Below are 12,974 nucleotides of genomic sequence, written 5' to 3'. Positions count from 1 at the left end.
CTAATATCAAACAAGGAGTAGAAGAAAGCTTTATCAAATTTGTGGATAGAGTTAAAGATGCTCTAGAAAAACAGATAGAGAGCACAGAGGCAAGAAAAGAACTGTTGTGTAAACTTGTCATGAGTAATGCTAATGAAAAATGTAAAACAATTCTGAGGGCTCTACCCCTGGACACAGAACCTACCATAGAGCAAATGCTGGAAAGCTGCACACATCATTTGTCCAGTGAAAATACAGTGGCAGAAGCAGTTTCTAAGGGTATTGCTGAAGGAGTTTCTGGTGCATATGCAGCTATAGCTTCTAAAGACCAGGCTCGCTGCCTGTACTGTGGTGATTTGACACATTTCATGAGGGACTGTCCAGACAGGCTGCCTGCCCGATACCCTGGCCACACCTACCGAAGGCCCCAGCACCAGCCACGCTCCCAGCCGTATTCGGGAAACGGGTCTCGGAGCCCGGTGGAGCCCCGGGCTATGACAACAAATCAAAGGCCACCCAGACCCATCCACGCACCACCCCGGGAGATTCCAGAACACCTGAAGAGGGTCCAACACACAGAGCGACACCGATGGGAACAAGACGCCAGCTGGTAACTGCTCTGTCCATTGACTTTAAAAATAAAGATGTTTATCGTGTTCCCACAGGCAAACGTGGGCCAAAAGGCGGTCCTTCTAACATCTTAATTATAGGTGACACTGTCCATAGCCCAAAGGAGATCTTTGTTGTTCCAGAGGTGCAAACAGTGCACTCAGGACAAGAAATCTTTGTTCAGGTGTACTGCACGGACTTACCATATTTTCTTTCAAAGGGAACTCCAATTGCACAGGCTTTTCTACTCCCAAAGAATCACAGGGAGCAGCTTCCTCTCAACCCTACAGCAATGTGGGCACAAGTTGTGGGACCAAGTAAGCCTACCATCGAATGTGGTCTCACCTGCAGAGGAGAAAAGTTCCACCTGCCAGGGATGCTGGACACCGGTGCTGATGTGACCATCATCGCTCGCTCAGAGTGGCCAGCACACTGGGATCTACAGCCAGTGCCAGGCATGATTTCAGGGATCGGTGGAGCCACAGTGTCCATGCGGAGCAAGAACAACGTCCTCGTCAAAGGGCCTGAAGGCAAGCTGGCAACCATCCGCCCATTCGTGGTAAGGGCCCCCATCACCCTTTGGGGAAGGGACATTCTATCCCAATGGGGGGCTTCCCTACGTATTCCCAGACAGGATTTCTAACTGGGGCCACTGAGGAGCGCGCACTGCCAGATACTCCTCAGCTCACCTGGAAAAGCCATAACCCGATCTGGATCGAGCAGTGGCCCCTTTCCGAAGAAAAGCTGCGCACACTACAAGCTCTCGTGGAAGAACAGCTGGCCACAAAAGAAGAACCAAAGGCCACATCGTTGAGACCACCAGCCCTTGGAACTCTCCAGTCTTCGTACTGAAAAAGCCTGGAACGGACAGGTGGAGGCTCCTCCACGACCTTCGCAAAATCAACGAAGTTGTCGACGACATGGGCCCCTTACAGCCAGGCCTGCCCTCCCCATCGATGCTGCCTAGAGACTGGACACTTGCTATCATAGACATTAAAGACTGTTTTTTCAGCATACCTCTGCACCCTCTCGATGCCCCACGGTTTGCTTTCTCGGTGCCATCCCTTAACAGAGAGGCTCCACTTAAAAGATATCATTGGCGTTTTCTGCCTCAAGGATTAAAGTCCAGTCCTACTATATGCCAGTGGTATGTTGCTCACACCCTGTCTCCTGTTCGGAAGCTATTCCCAGAGGCAATCATCCACCACTATATGGATGACATCCTGGTCTGTGCATCAGAAAAAGCTTACCTGGACAAAGCAGTTAAAAAGACTATTGAAACCATAGAAAAAGCAGGATTTGAGATCCGTGAGGACAAAATACAGTACACCAACCCATGGACTTACCTTGGCTTCCAGATCCGGGAAAGGACCATCGTACCCCAGCAGCTCGCCATCTGAGACGACCCAAAGACCCTGAGGGACTTACACAGCCTGTGTGGATCCATCAACTGGGTGCGTCCCCTGCTAGGAATCACAACAGAGGACCTCGCTCCCCTGTTCAGCCTTCTCCGTGGCCACGAGGATCTGGACTCTCCGTGCACTCTCACAACAGAGGCCCGAGATGCCATCACCAAGGTCCAAGAAGCCCTGTCTTCACGCAAAGCCCATCGCTTTGAACCCAGCCTGCCCTTCCAGTTCGTCATTTTGGGAAAAGCACCTCGGTTTTATGGACTGATTTTCCAGTGGGACACTCAACTTAGAGACCCTTTGCTGATCCTGGAGTGGATCTTTACAAATAACCAGCCTAAAAAGACGATTACCACCTTCCAAGAAATCATGGCACATCTAATAAAAAAGGCTAGATCCCGCCTCCGCTCTCTTGCAGGGTGTGAGTTCACATGCATATACTTGCCACTGACCACTGGGGACCTGGAGCATTTGCTTCAGACCAATGAAAGTCTCCAGTTTGCCCTAGATAGCTATACAGGCCAAATTTCAGTTCATATCCCCAAACACAAACTTTTTAATCAGGATGTGACCTTTCATCTGACCCCAAAATTAGTCCAAAGCAGGACTCCTCTCAAAGCTCTAACCATCTTTACAGATGGCTTAGGGTCATCCCACAAGTCGGTAATGACATGGAAAGACCCAAATACCCAAAAATGGGAATCTGATATTGAAATAATGGAGGGATCTCCACAGATTGCAGAGTTAGCAGCTGTTGTCAGAGCCTTTGAGAAATTCAAAGATATACCCTTCAATTTGGTCACAGATTCGGCTTATGTTGCTGGTATAGCTATGAGAGCAGAACATGCTCTTCTCAAAGACCTTTCCAATCCAAAGTTACACCAATTGATTTCTGCATTAACACGCCTTATTTCCAGCAGAAAGCAACCCTATCATATAATGCATGTGAGGTCACACACCGACCTCCCAGGCATCATCACAGAAGGGAACAGGAGAGCGGATGCACTAGCCATGGCAGTAGAGACTGCTAATGTTCCTAACATCTTTGCCCAGGCAAAGTTGTCACATGCATTTTTTCACCAAAATGTACCTGCCCTTATCAGAATGTTCAAGCTTTCAAAGGAGCAGGCAAAAGCTATTGTTGCCACATGCCCGAGCTGTCAAAACTACCAGATACCATCCATGGGGACAGGAGTCAATCCCCGAGGTCTGAACAGCTGCCAGCTGTGGCAGACAGATGTAACTCACTTCACACCCTTTGGAAGGTCAAAATACGTGCATGTATCGGTCGACACCTTTTCAGGAGCAGTGTTTGCATCATCACATACAGGAGAAACTGCACAGCACACCATAAAGCACTTCCTCCTTGCCTTCGCTACCCTGGGAGTACCAAAGGAGATTAAAACAGACAATGGACCTGCCTATACCTCTCGTAAGCTAAAAGAGTTCTTCAGTGAGTGGGGAATAGAACACAAGACAGGCATACCTGCAAACCCCACGGGACAATCCATCGTAGAAAGGACACATCAAACCCTCAAAAGAGTCCTCAATCAGCAGCAAGGAGAAACAAGAGCCATATCTCCAGTTGAAAGACTTTGCAAGGCTCTCTATGTCATCAACTTCCTAAACTGTACAACATCAGAGCCTGACCCACCAATACTTCGGCACTTTGCAAATACCAGCCAAGCAAAGCTCACCGAGAAACCACCTGTGCTGGTGAAGGACCCAGAAACACATCAAATCACAGGACCTTTCCAACTGATCACTTGGGGAAGAGGGTATGCATGTGTTCTACTACCATCAGGTCCAAGGTGGTACCCAGGAAAAAACATCAAACCATACCTAGGCACCGCAAACACTACCGCTACAAACACTGACAAGAACCCTCCTGAGTCAAACACAAGTCCTCCTCAGAACCAAACAAGCTCTGCCTGGAGACGAAGACGTCGCCGAATCTCCACATGCATAGGGAAAGACCGTCCCACCACTCGACAGCAGACAAAACAGAAAGCTGAATAACGTTCTGCTGCATTTAGCCAGAAGCTAGACATAGCTTGGACACAAAATTGTTCTCTGAACCTTAGAATTTTATGTTTTTAACCCCTCTGTACCCTAAAAACCCTATTGTTCCCCTCTCTTGCCTCTTACCAAAAAACCTACACCTACCCCCCCTATCCTTAGCCTATTAGAAAAAAAAAAAAAAAAAAAAAAAAAAAAAAAAAAAAAAAAGGGGGGGGGGGAAGGAACAAGGGAGAAAACCCTAACCCTCTTGTCATAAAGATAACAAATTTTGCTTATATTCCCTATCAGAAGCCCCATTACTGTCCAAAGATGAAAAATATCTCCGTTGGTGCTGTCCTTATTGCTGCCTGGATGCTCCTCACCGTACCATATGCCATCGGTTGGATTAGCCCACAGCCTAGTCATAATGTTTGGGTAACCTTAGCAAAAACATTAAAACAGGATAACATGTGTTTATCCATGGGAAGTGTTGATAACCCACTTTCCACATGTCTAGTAGGAATTCCCTTCGCAGCCGATGACTGGCTTGTCTATAACACAGAGCTCCTCCGCACCACAGGTAAGAGACCCAACCTGGTAGATACTTGGGACGAGTGGACAAAAATGTTGCCCAATGCTCTAGAGGAACCCCAAGAATTGGACCTGCTGGGGTCCTCCAAGGCAACATATTGCGTCAAATTCTACTTCAGGTGCCTGAAGAATAATTGGCCAGAAATTGACCAGACCAAAAACACATATCGAAAAGATGTATCACCCATTAACAAAGCCTATAACCCTCCTGATTGGTGTAATTACACTGCTCCTGTGATCTCTGTGTCCTCTCTCAATCCCAAAGTATTACCCAAGGGAACGTTTCTCATCTGTGGTGACAGAGTGTGGGCTGGGATTCCCTCTCGACTCCAGGGAGGTCCCTGTACCCTTGGGAGACTTTCTGCCCTAACTCCAAATATCACCTTGTTACACAATTGGAAAAAAGAAAGTGAATTAAAACGCCACAAAAGGTCCTACACAGAATTTGATGAAAATTGCGATCCCAGATTATACAATTGGAACAAACCAAAAAAGATTGCTGTCTCCCTATTCCTACCATGGGTAGCTGCAGCCAAGGCCCTAGGTGAAATAAATCACCTCGGGTGTTGGCTCAGTAAGCAGGCTAATGCTACATCTGCAGCCCTGAGCGATCTCTTAAAGGAAGAAGAAACCACAAGACATGCATCGCTCCAAAACCGAGCAGCAATTGACTTTCTGCTGCTGGCCCACGGACACGGCTGCGAGGACTTCGAAGGGATGTGCTGCTTCAACCTCTCTTCACGCTCGGAATCCACCCATGCGAACATCCAGAAACTGAGGGACCTTGTGAAGGACTTGAAAGTAGAAAACAACCCGGACTGGGTTAATCACATGTTCAGTCAATGGGGATTAACAGGATGGGTTGCATCTTTGGTTAAGGGAATGTTGTGGATTTTGCTTGTGATTGTCATTGTATTAGCCATGTTCTCATGTCTTGTTCATTGTTTCAAAAGAGCTATAGGGAGTGCCTTTTTTTCTAAATACAGAAAGTGGAGTTGTAGCAGGCACAGGCCCTGCGAACCTGCCTTGGCGTTCAGAGACAGAATGCTGAGCCAGGATGACTGTCCCCTCTCTCCCGATCTCGGACCCTTGCTTATCTTTCTGTAAAGCTATAGGTCACTTTCCTTTAACCCTTACCATTGGACAATTCTCAATCCTCCCTAACCCTATATAAACCCCTGTTTCTGCCCGGCTCAGCGGAGCTGCTGTCCCTGAGACCCTTCGAGACACCCCGTGGAAGAGCTACGAAGAAGACCAATAAAGGCACCGTCTTGGAACCTCATACAGCGCTCTCCTCTCTTTCCTGGTCTTCCGAATGCCTGCTGCGTGCCCCAGCCAAGCCTAGCAAGCCCAAAGAGCTGAAATCACTCATGAGCTGATAATCACTGAGCTGAAATCACTAAAGGCTTGCTAAGGCATAGGCTAGGGGCACCACCAGAGCTTGGGCTGATTAGCCCCCCTCAGAGCTATGTTATCCGGCTTTGATGCAGCTCCTGGGTACACCCCGTATCCCAGCCAGCGGCATTAGTGGAAATCCAGCAGGCTGCCTGCCCCTAAGGACCAAGGGCCTACCTGGTACTGACAAAGGCTTCTGCCTGGGGAAATAAAACTCAGAACCCCACGGTCCTGGTCTCAGTTTGCAGAGCTCCGTGGGCACTCTCTAAGCAGCCCGAGTTGGCACAGGTGGCAGCTTGTCCCTGGGCGGCATCTTGATATTCGTGGAAATCCTGCAGCAGGCAGCTAACCCTAACCCTAACCCGACACCCTAAGGCCCAAACAAAGAACCAAAAAGACGCTAAAATAACGCTGAGAAACCCCTAAAACACCCTGAGACCCTAACCCTACAAAATGGAGGCGGTCACGTGATGCTCGACAAGATGGCGGTGCCCTGGTGGTCACGTGATGGGGTCCAAGATGGCGGCTTTCGGGGCGTGGTCGTTTTCGACGTTTTCCGGCGGTTTCCCCGCGCTTTGCCGGTCTCCATGGTGACGGTCGTGCTGCTCTGATGCGTGCGCGTCAGGTGCGGCTGCTTGGGGGCGTTTTTGTCGCGGGGGGGGGGGGGGGGGGGGTGTTTCGGCTTTTCCGTCACGCACTGAGCAGGGCGACTATGCTTGGGGTCCTTTTTGAGTGACTGGGGGCGTGGCTGGGGGCACAGTTAGGGCGGGGACCGGGGAGGGGCTTCTGGGGGCGGGCTCAGGGGCGGAGCGACGTGACGGCATGGTGACATCATGTCGAGGGGTGTGGCGTGGTGGGGCTGCACTGTGCGGTTTCTGACGCCGGGTGGCGCTGTGAATGCGTTGCGCCGCGGTCGCCAGCAGGGGGAGGTGTGATTGCAGTGTGTGCTGTGTGCCGGCAGGTGGCGCCGTATGTGTGGTTGGCGGTGTTCGTCGGCAGGGGGCTGCGTGGTGTCCGGTATGGGGTGGGTAGGGTGTACTTATTAGCTGGGGAAGCAGGCTGGGTATCCTGTATAGTATATGGTAAAAAGAAGAAAAACTATATGTCCGGTGCAGCAGTAGAAATTTTCAGGCTCCCGGGGAGTAAATAATTGTCTTTAAATCATTAAAGTTTTTTTTTGTTTGTTTTTTACTCCCAGGGAGCCTGAAAGTTTCTACTGCTGCTTTCTTATTCTAAAGCTAAAAGGGAAGACAGAGGAAAAGAAAGGGATGAAGTTGAGAGAACAAGACAAGAGGGAGAGGGGGAGGAATGAGAGAGAGAGAGAAATGAGAGAACTGAAAGACAGAGAAATGAGAGAGACAGAGAGGAATGAGAGAGTGAACTGAAAGAGAGAGAAAGGAGAGGGAACTGAAAGACAGAGAGATCCAAGAGAGAGAAATGAGAAGGACACAGAGGGAAATGAGAGAGAGACCTGAGACAGAAATGAGGGGGGACACAGAGGGAAAGGAGACACAGAGAGAAATGAGAGAGAACTCAGAGAGAGAGAGACATAAAAGAGAGATGAGAGGGACAGAGGGCAAAATGAGAGAGGGAGAAAGAGAGATGGAGAGAAACGAGACAAAGAGAGAGAAGGTTGGGGAAGTGACAGGGAGAAAAGGGGAAATAAATAGAAGTGAGAGAGGGAAGTGAAATAAGAGAGAAAAGGAAATTAAAGACAGAGGGAACAAAATGACAGTCAGCATTAGGGAGGAAAAAGAATGGAGTCACAGAGAAATATGGAAATAGAGGGAGAGAAACAGAGAAAAAGAAATAGGGGTGAAAGCAAATGGGGGAAATAGCATTACAGAAGGACAGAGTTAGAAATGGTGACAAAGAGGGGCACGGCTACAGCTGGACAGAAACAAAGTTAGAAACTGAAGACTAAAGTGAAAAATAGACTGATGAGTAACAGGAAAGGCTGAGCGAGAAATACAGAGGAAAAAACCACTAAAACACACCAAAGAAACACAAGAGGCAAATGGGCATGGGGGACATGGGCAAAGGGTATCGGGGTTAGGGCTGATTCGACTTTATTGATTTAGAATTTTATTTAGAGTTCAGCAAAACACATGGAAACAACCGATCCAAATGCAAGTAGAGATACAATATACATATGAACACAAGTCCAATTTACAGAATGGACAATACATCAAAATGCAGCAGCAATTGCAAATACAGAATAATACAAGGTAGCACAAGCCAAATACATATGAACACAATAAAACCATTTTTCCATTTCTGAAAAATTGAATACACTTTCTTCTATTGCTACAGGAAACACAAAACAGAAACAGCAAACTCCACTCAGCCACTATACACACCGCCTTCACATTACACACAAACTCACCGTCACTCTCATCCCAGCTCCTTCCCGACCCTCTGGCCATCATCGCTCCTCGGGAATGTAGTTCCCGGGAGCTTCCAAAAAAAAATCCTCCTGCCTGACAAAAACCCCGGTCCCGCGACGGTCTGCACCCAAACTTTGGCGATGAACCTCGCCTCGCAGACCGGCCGGGACCGAGGAAAAAAAACCCAGCCGGGGGGAAAAAAAAAAAAACCCCCGGCTGGGGATTTTTTATTCTAAATTTTAAAATGAGTTGAAAAACCTGAAAGACAAAGGTCACACACACAAGGTTAGAACCAGTCAACACACACACACATACACCCACCACAACGCCTTCAGCTTCCGCACAAACCCACCCTGGCTCTCACCTCGACTGCCCTGCTAACCCCCGCCTATTGCCACACATTCGTGCCGCTCCTCGGGAATGCGGTTCCCGGGAGCCTCCCAGAAATCCTCCTGCCTGACAAAAACCCCGGTCCCGCGACGGTCTGCACCCAAACTTTGGCAATGAACCTCGCCTCGCAGACCGGTCGGGACCGAGGAAAAAAAAACCCAGCCGGGGGGGGGAAAAAAAAAAACCCCAGCTGGGGATTTTTTATTCTAAATTTAAAAATTAGTTGAAAAACCTGAAAGGCAAAGGTCATACACGCAAGGTTAAAAACAGTCAGCGCTCACTCAGACAAGCACACACAGACAGACACAATCACAACCTCTCTCATATTCTTCAGCTTGCACACGGTGCAACCCTTACTCTAAGCACCACACTGAAGAACGTGCTTCAACGGCCTCTGGCTTCTGTTCCTTGATGTCAAATTGTAGACTCCGGAAAAATCTATAGCCTCGAGGACCTGTGAGACAACAAGAGGTGGTCAACGAGTGGCTATCTGACAGCTAGGAGGTCTCCCGACTCTGGGCCCATAAAACTTTCTACCCAAAATCCCACGGAAGACAGATGAACTGTAAAGTTCTACCTAACTGTGACTACATGCCAGGGCAGGGGAGCTCCGATCCTAGAGTGGCACAATGTAAGTAAAGTACAGCCAGCATAATTGCATACAATCTAAGCCAACACAGGTACATACAGGATAAGTACACGCAATGTAAACTAGCATAATTGCATACAATATAAGCGCACACAATGTAAACCAGCATCGTTACATACGGTATAAGTACATACAATATAAACCAGCATAACTGCATATAAGTGCACACACTATAAGCCAACACAAGTGCATGCAATATAAATACACACAATGTAAAGCAGCATGATTGCATACAATATAAGCACACACAATGTAAACCAGCATCATTACATACAGTATAAGTACATACAATATGAGCCAGCATAATTGCATACAATATAAGCCAACACAGGTACATAGAGGATAAGTACAAACAATGTAAACCAGCATAATTGCATATAATATAAGCGCACACAGTATAAGCCACCATCGGTACAATATAAGTGATTTGAGATAACTCTCTGGAAGATTAATTCTTGAGCCGTCTACCCTTTGAGAAGATGGAACCTAGAGAACTAGTAGTCACATGAGGGTGTAATACACTCCCTATGGAAGTCCAAGAGAATGGCACGGGAAAAAAAGGCACTACCAAAGTTGAGAAGGAAGATGAATGAAAATATCTTGTGTACTTCTTCCTGGCTCAGAGAGTAAAAATGTAAAGATGCCGGAATAAGCGATATCCGGGGAGGAACGTGAGTAAAATGCGGCCGATATGATGCAGAATGATGCCGATAAAGCATCGAGATGTAACAAAGGCCTACAGCACAGAAGACAATGGACACGGACAACATAACACAGACATGGACAACATAACACAGACACGGACAACATAACACAGACACGAGTGGAAACCGCCTGGCAGTTTCACCTTATGGACCCAAGATTCCTAGCGCAAGATGAGCCACAGGCGATGATGCCAAAGGAAAGAAAGCCCTAGGACAGCACGTGATGATGAAACGCAACTCCTTAAAAGAAGTTAGTGTCAGAGCAGTTAGGAGGATGCTCAAAAGGCTCAGTACGCCTAGAGAAGGAAGCGAAGACTGCCGGGTGACCGTGGCTATAGCTCCGAGCCTGAAGGTGAGCTCCTCGGGGAAAGATCCACGACGACGCTGAGAGTCGAAGAAGGCTGACGACGCAAAGTTCACAGAGAAACGTTCAAAGAGAATGCAGAGATGGATCGGAACTACCCTGCCCGGCAAAGGCGCTGCTGAGGCTGAGGACAAGCCCTATCCCTTTACTTCCAAAGAGCTCCATCCCCCTACAGACCTCTCCGCTAAGCTAACATTAAACTGCCTCCTGTGATAGCAAAGGTTTTTCCCCTTCTCCCAACTACTCGCCCCAACACTTAGACACTTAGCTTTTGGAAGATGAGCGAACAAAATCCATCGTCGTTGGATGTGGACATCAAGACGTGTGCTTCGGTGCAGCCGTTTCCAAACTTCGCCTACAAGCCTCCTCACGGTACCTAAGAGAAAACAGAAAAGGTGACTATTGCCCTCAAAATGAGTAATCCCCGGGACTCCTCCACACCACTGTCCCAGCTCACCTCAAATCTTGATTTGACTCCAGAGGCTGGCCCGAAGATACCTGCAAAAAGAAAAGGTACACGCTTAGCGTGCTGCTACGGAACGCTCCACCCGTGAGTCATCCTGCCTAAACACCGACTCACCCGCTTGCCTCTGTTCCTTGGCACACCTAGGGCAGGGACAGCACCTGTAATGAAACAAAGCAAAACAGGATGCTGAGATACTGGGAAAACACAACCTCCCTGATCTGACAAGTATGCCACACCTATACCTAAAGCTTGCACCCACCTGGCATCGGGCATCCTTGGCCGGGAGAAGTTGCAAGGAGACCACCTAACAAAAAAACAGTGGATGCTTAGAGTTGCCACCAGAAATTGAGGCCTCAGCAATAACAAATGCTGGCATCTTTTGATCACTGCTCACCTTGCCCTCCTCAACTTGACTGCTGCTCTCTGGCATAATTTCCTAAAAAAGAAACCAAAAAAAAAGGCAATGAACAGTGCTGCAACAGAGACACCATTTACACTTCCCCAGCAGACACAAACGATGACTGACCTGATCAGGGAATCCTTCTGCACCTGAAGGAAAGTTAAGGCAAAAGTCAAAGGGCTGCAGGATACCTTCACAGCTCCAAACAGCTTGTGTCAATCTAGGAATACCACTAGAGTCCGACTACAGCCCACGCTACAAATCAAGTCCCCGGGACTGGTCCTATCGCACCAGGCTACGCAGCGGGGCAGAGCAGCTCCGGCACAGATATGTGCACACACCCGTGACACAGGACGGGACGTGACAAACAACGGGGGACACAACAGGGATAGAAATCTCTTGGCAAGAAGGATGACTGCAAGGACCAAAAGAATGCAATATGAGATGACCGAGTCGAGAGCGATGGCGAGCTGATGAGGCTCAGAGAACCCTGGAGGAAGAAGATGATAACTGAAATATTTATTCCAAGAAGCTGCAAAGATGGATGCCTGTGAATCCTACGGTCAGAATCCTCTACCAGTCCTCACATTCTTACAACTCCTAATCTGCCGCAATGGATCCTTGCGGGGCGCAGCTGTCCATACAGCTCAGAACAAGACCTGAAAAGACATCTGACCGGATGCTTCTAAAGAGAGATGCGATTCTGATGCCTGTCTGAGCTCCCGAGTCAAAAGTTCTATGGCATCGGTGCCAGGCAAGGAACGCAGAGATCACAGATGCTAAGAATGATGCATGGGTTTCTGACAGGCCCCTCAAAGGGCTAAGGAAAAAGGCATGAGATACCCAAACACACAGAACGCACAATAGACAAGTGACACGAGACACACCGGGACTGCTCTGCCCTGAGCATGTCAGCACTGTGATCAAAAGTGACACTTTCCCATTCAGTGGCCTAAGGGGCCGCTTCTTCCACATCCCCGTCTCCAAAGCGGACTCAAAAACTCCTCCTGGTGAGTCCCGACCCAGCACCCTGCTTTCATCCCCTCTATGGGTCACAGCCCTCTACTCATCTCAGACATCTGGGGATGCCGATCCATGTCTGGTGTGAAGGAATGCAGCCTCCCTGGCTGGGAAGTTCCTGCTGTCACTGGGCCGTTGTCTTTTAGACAGCTACATTAAAGAAAACCGAGCATCAATGCGTGATCTGGGCAGCACGTCGGCCAAAACCTAACAATTCTGCTGCTCACCGTTCTCCAGAGAATGCCCAGCTCCTCGGGCCACATGCTTTTGCTGCGCTCGGAGGCCACGCCGTCGTTGCAGGGTATGCCTGGGTTAAGAGGAGACGAGGTGATGTGGCATTGCTGAAACCTGAGCGGACCCTCCCTTCTCCTCCCTGCTTCCCCGACTCACCGCAACTCCATGGCTGTTGCCAAAGGAGACCCAGATGACACCTTTAAGTAAAAAAGGCAAAGGCTTCATCACCGAGTCCTGTAAGACTCCCAGAGGGCTCACAAGAGCAGCAAACCCGGTCCATTGGCCAGTGCGTGACGGGAGCTTTGCATACTCCGAGTGAATTACCTAAAGGACACAAACTACAATGGAGGCTTAGAGCTGCACCAAAAAGTGAGAC

At 48.7% G+C, this 12,974-nt stretch overlaps 1 protein-coding gene and 1 long non-coding RNA gene across 2 annotated transcripts; one reads left to right on the top strand and one right to left on the bottom strand.

Annotated features, from left to right (window-relative positions):
* The first annotated feature begins 880 nt into the window (after positions 1 to 880).
* LOC119696809 (endogenous retrovirus group K member 19 Pro protein-like) lies at positions 881 to 1,988 on the top strand. The gene is made up of 2 exons (XM_038126650.1): positions 881 to 1,147; positions 1,770 to 1,988. Exons 1-2 carry the CDS (start codon positions 881 to 883, stop codon positions 1,986 to 1,988), a joined length of 486 nt encoding a protein of 161 aa, XP_037982578.1.
* Positions 1,989 to 10,779: 8,791 nt separating this feature from the next.
* Positions 10,780 to 11,105, bottom strand: LOC119696810. Its single transcript, XR_005255655.1, has 3 exons — positions 11,059 to 11,105; positions 10,936 to 10,976; positions 10,780 to 10,854 (listed from the first exon to the last, which is right to left on the bottom strand). It is a non-coding gene; the product is annotated as an uncharacterized LOC119696810 (long non-coding RNA).
* Positions 11,106 to 12,974: the final 1,869 nt, after the last annotated feature.

The sequence above is a fragment of the Motacilla alba genome, unplaced genomic scaffold, assembly GCF_015832195.1.
Source record: "Motacilla alba alba isolate MOTALB_02 unplaced genomic scaffold, Motacilla_alba_V1.0_pri HiC_scaffold_37, whole genome shotgun sequence".
Lineage (NCBI taxonomy): Eukaryota > Metazoa > Chordata > Aves > Passeriformes > Motacillidae > Motacilla > Motacilla alba.
Note: the sequence above shows the minus strand (reverse complement) of the source record. Positions and strands in the feature narration are given on the sequence as shown.

Excerpts from the sequence above, each read along its gene's own strand:
- LOC119696809 (XM_038126650.1), top strand. The coding sequence starts at position 881 with ATGTGGGCACAAGTTGTGGGACCAAGTAAGCCTACCATCGAATGTGGT. Across the intron at positions 1,148-1,769 it reads CAACCATCCGCCCATTCGTG|CTATTCCCAGAGGCAATCAT; the intron begins GTAAGGGCCCCC and ends CCTGTTCGGAAG.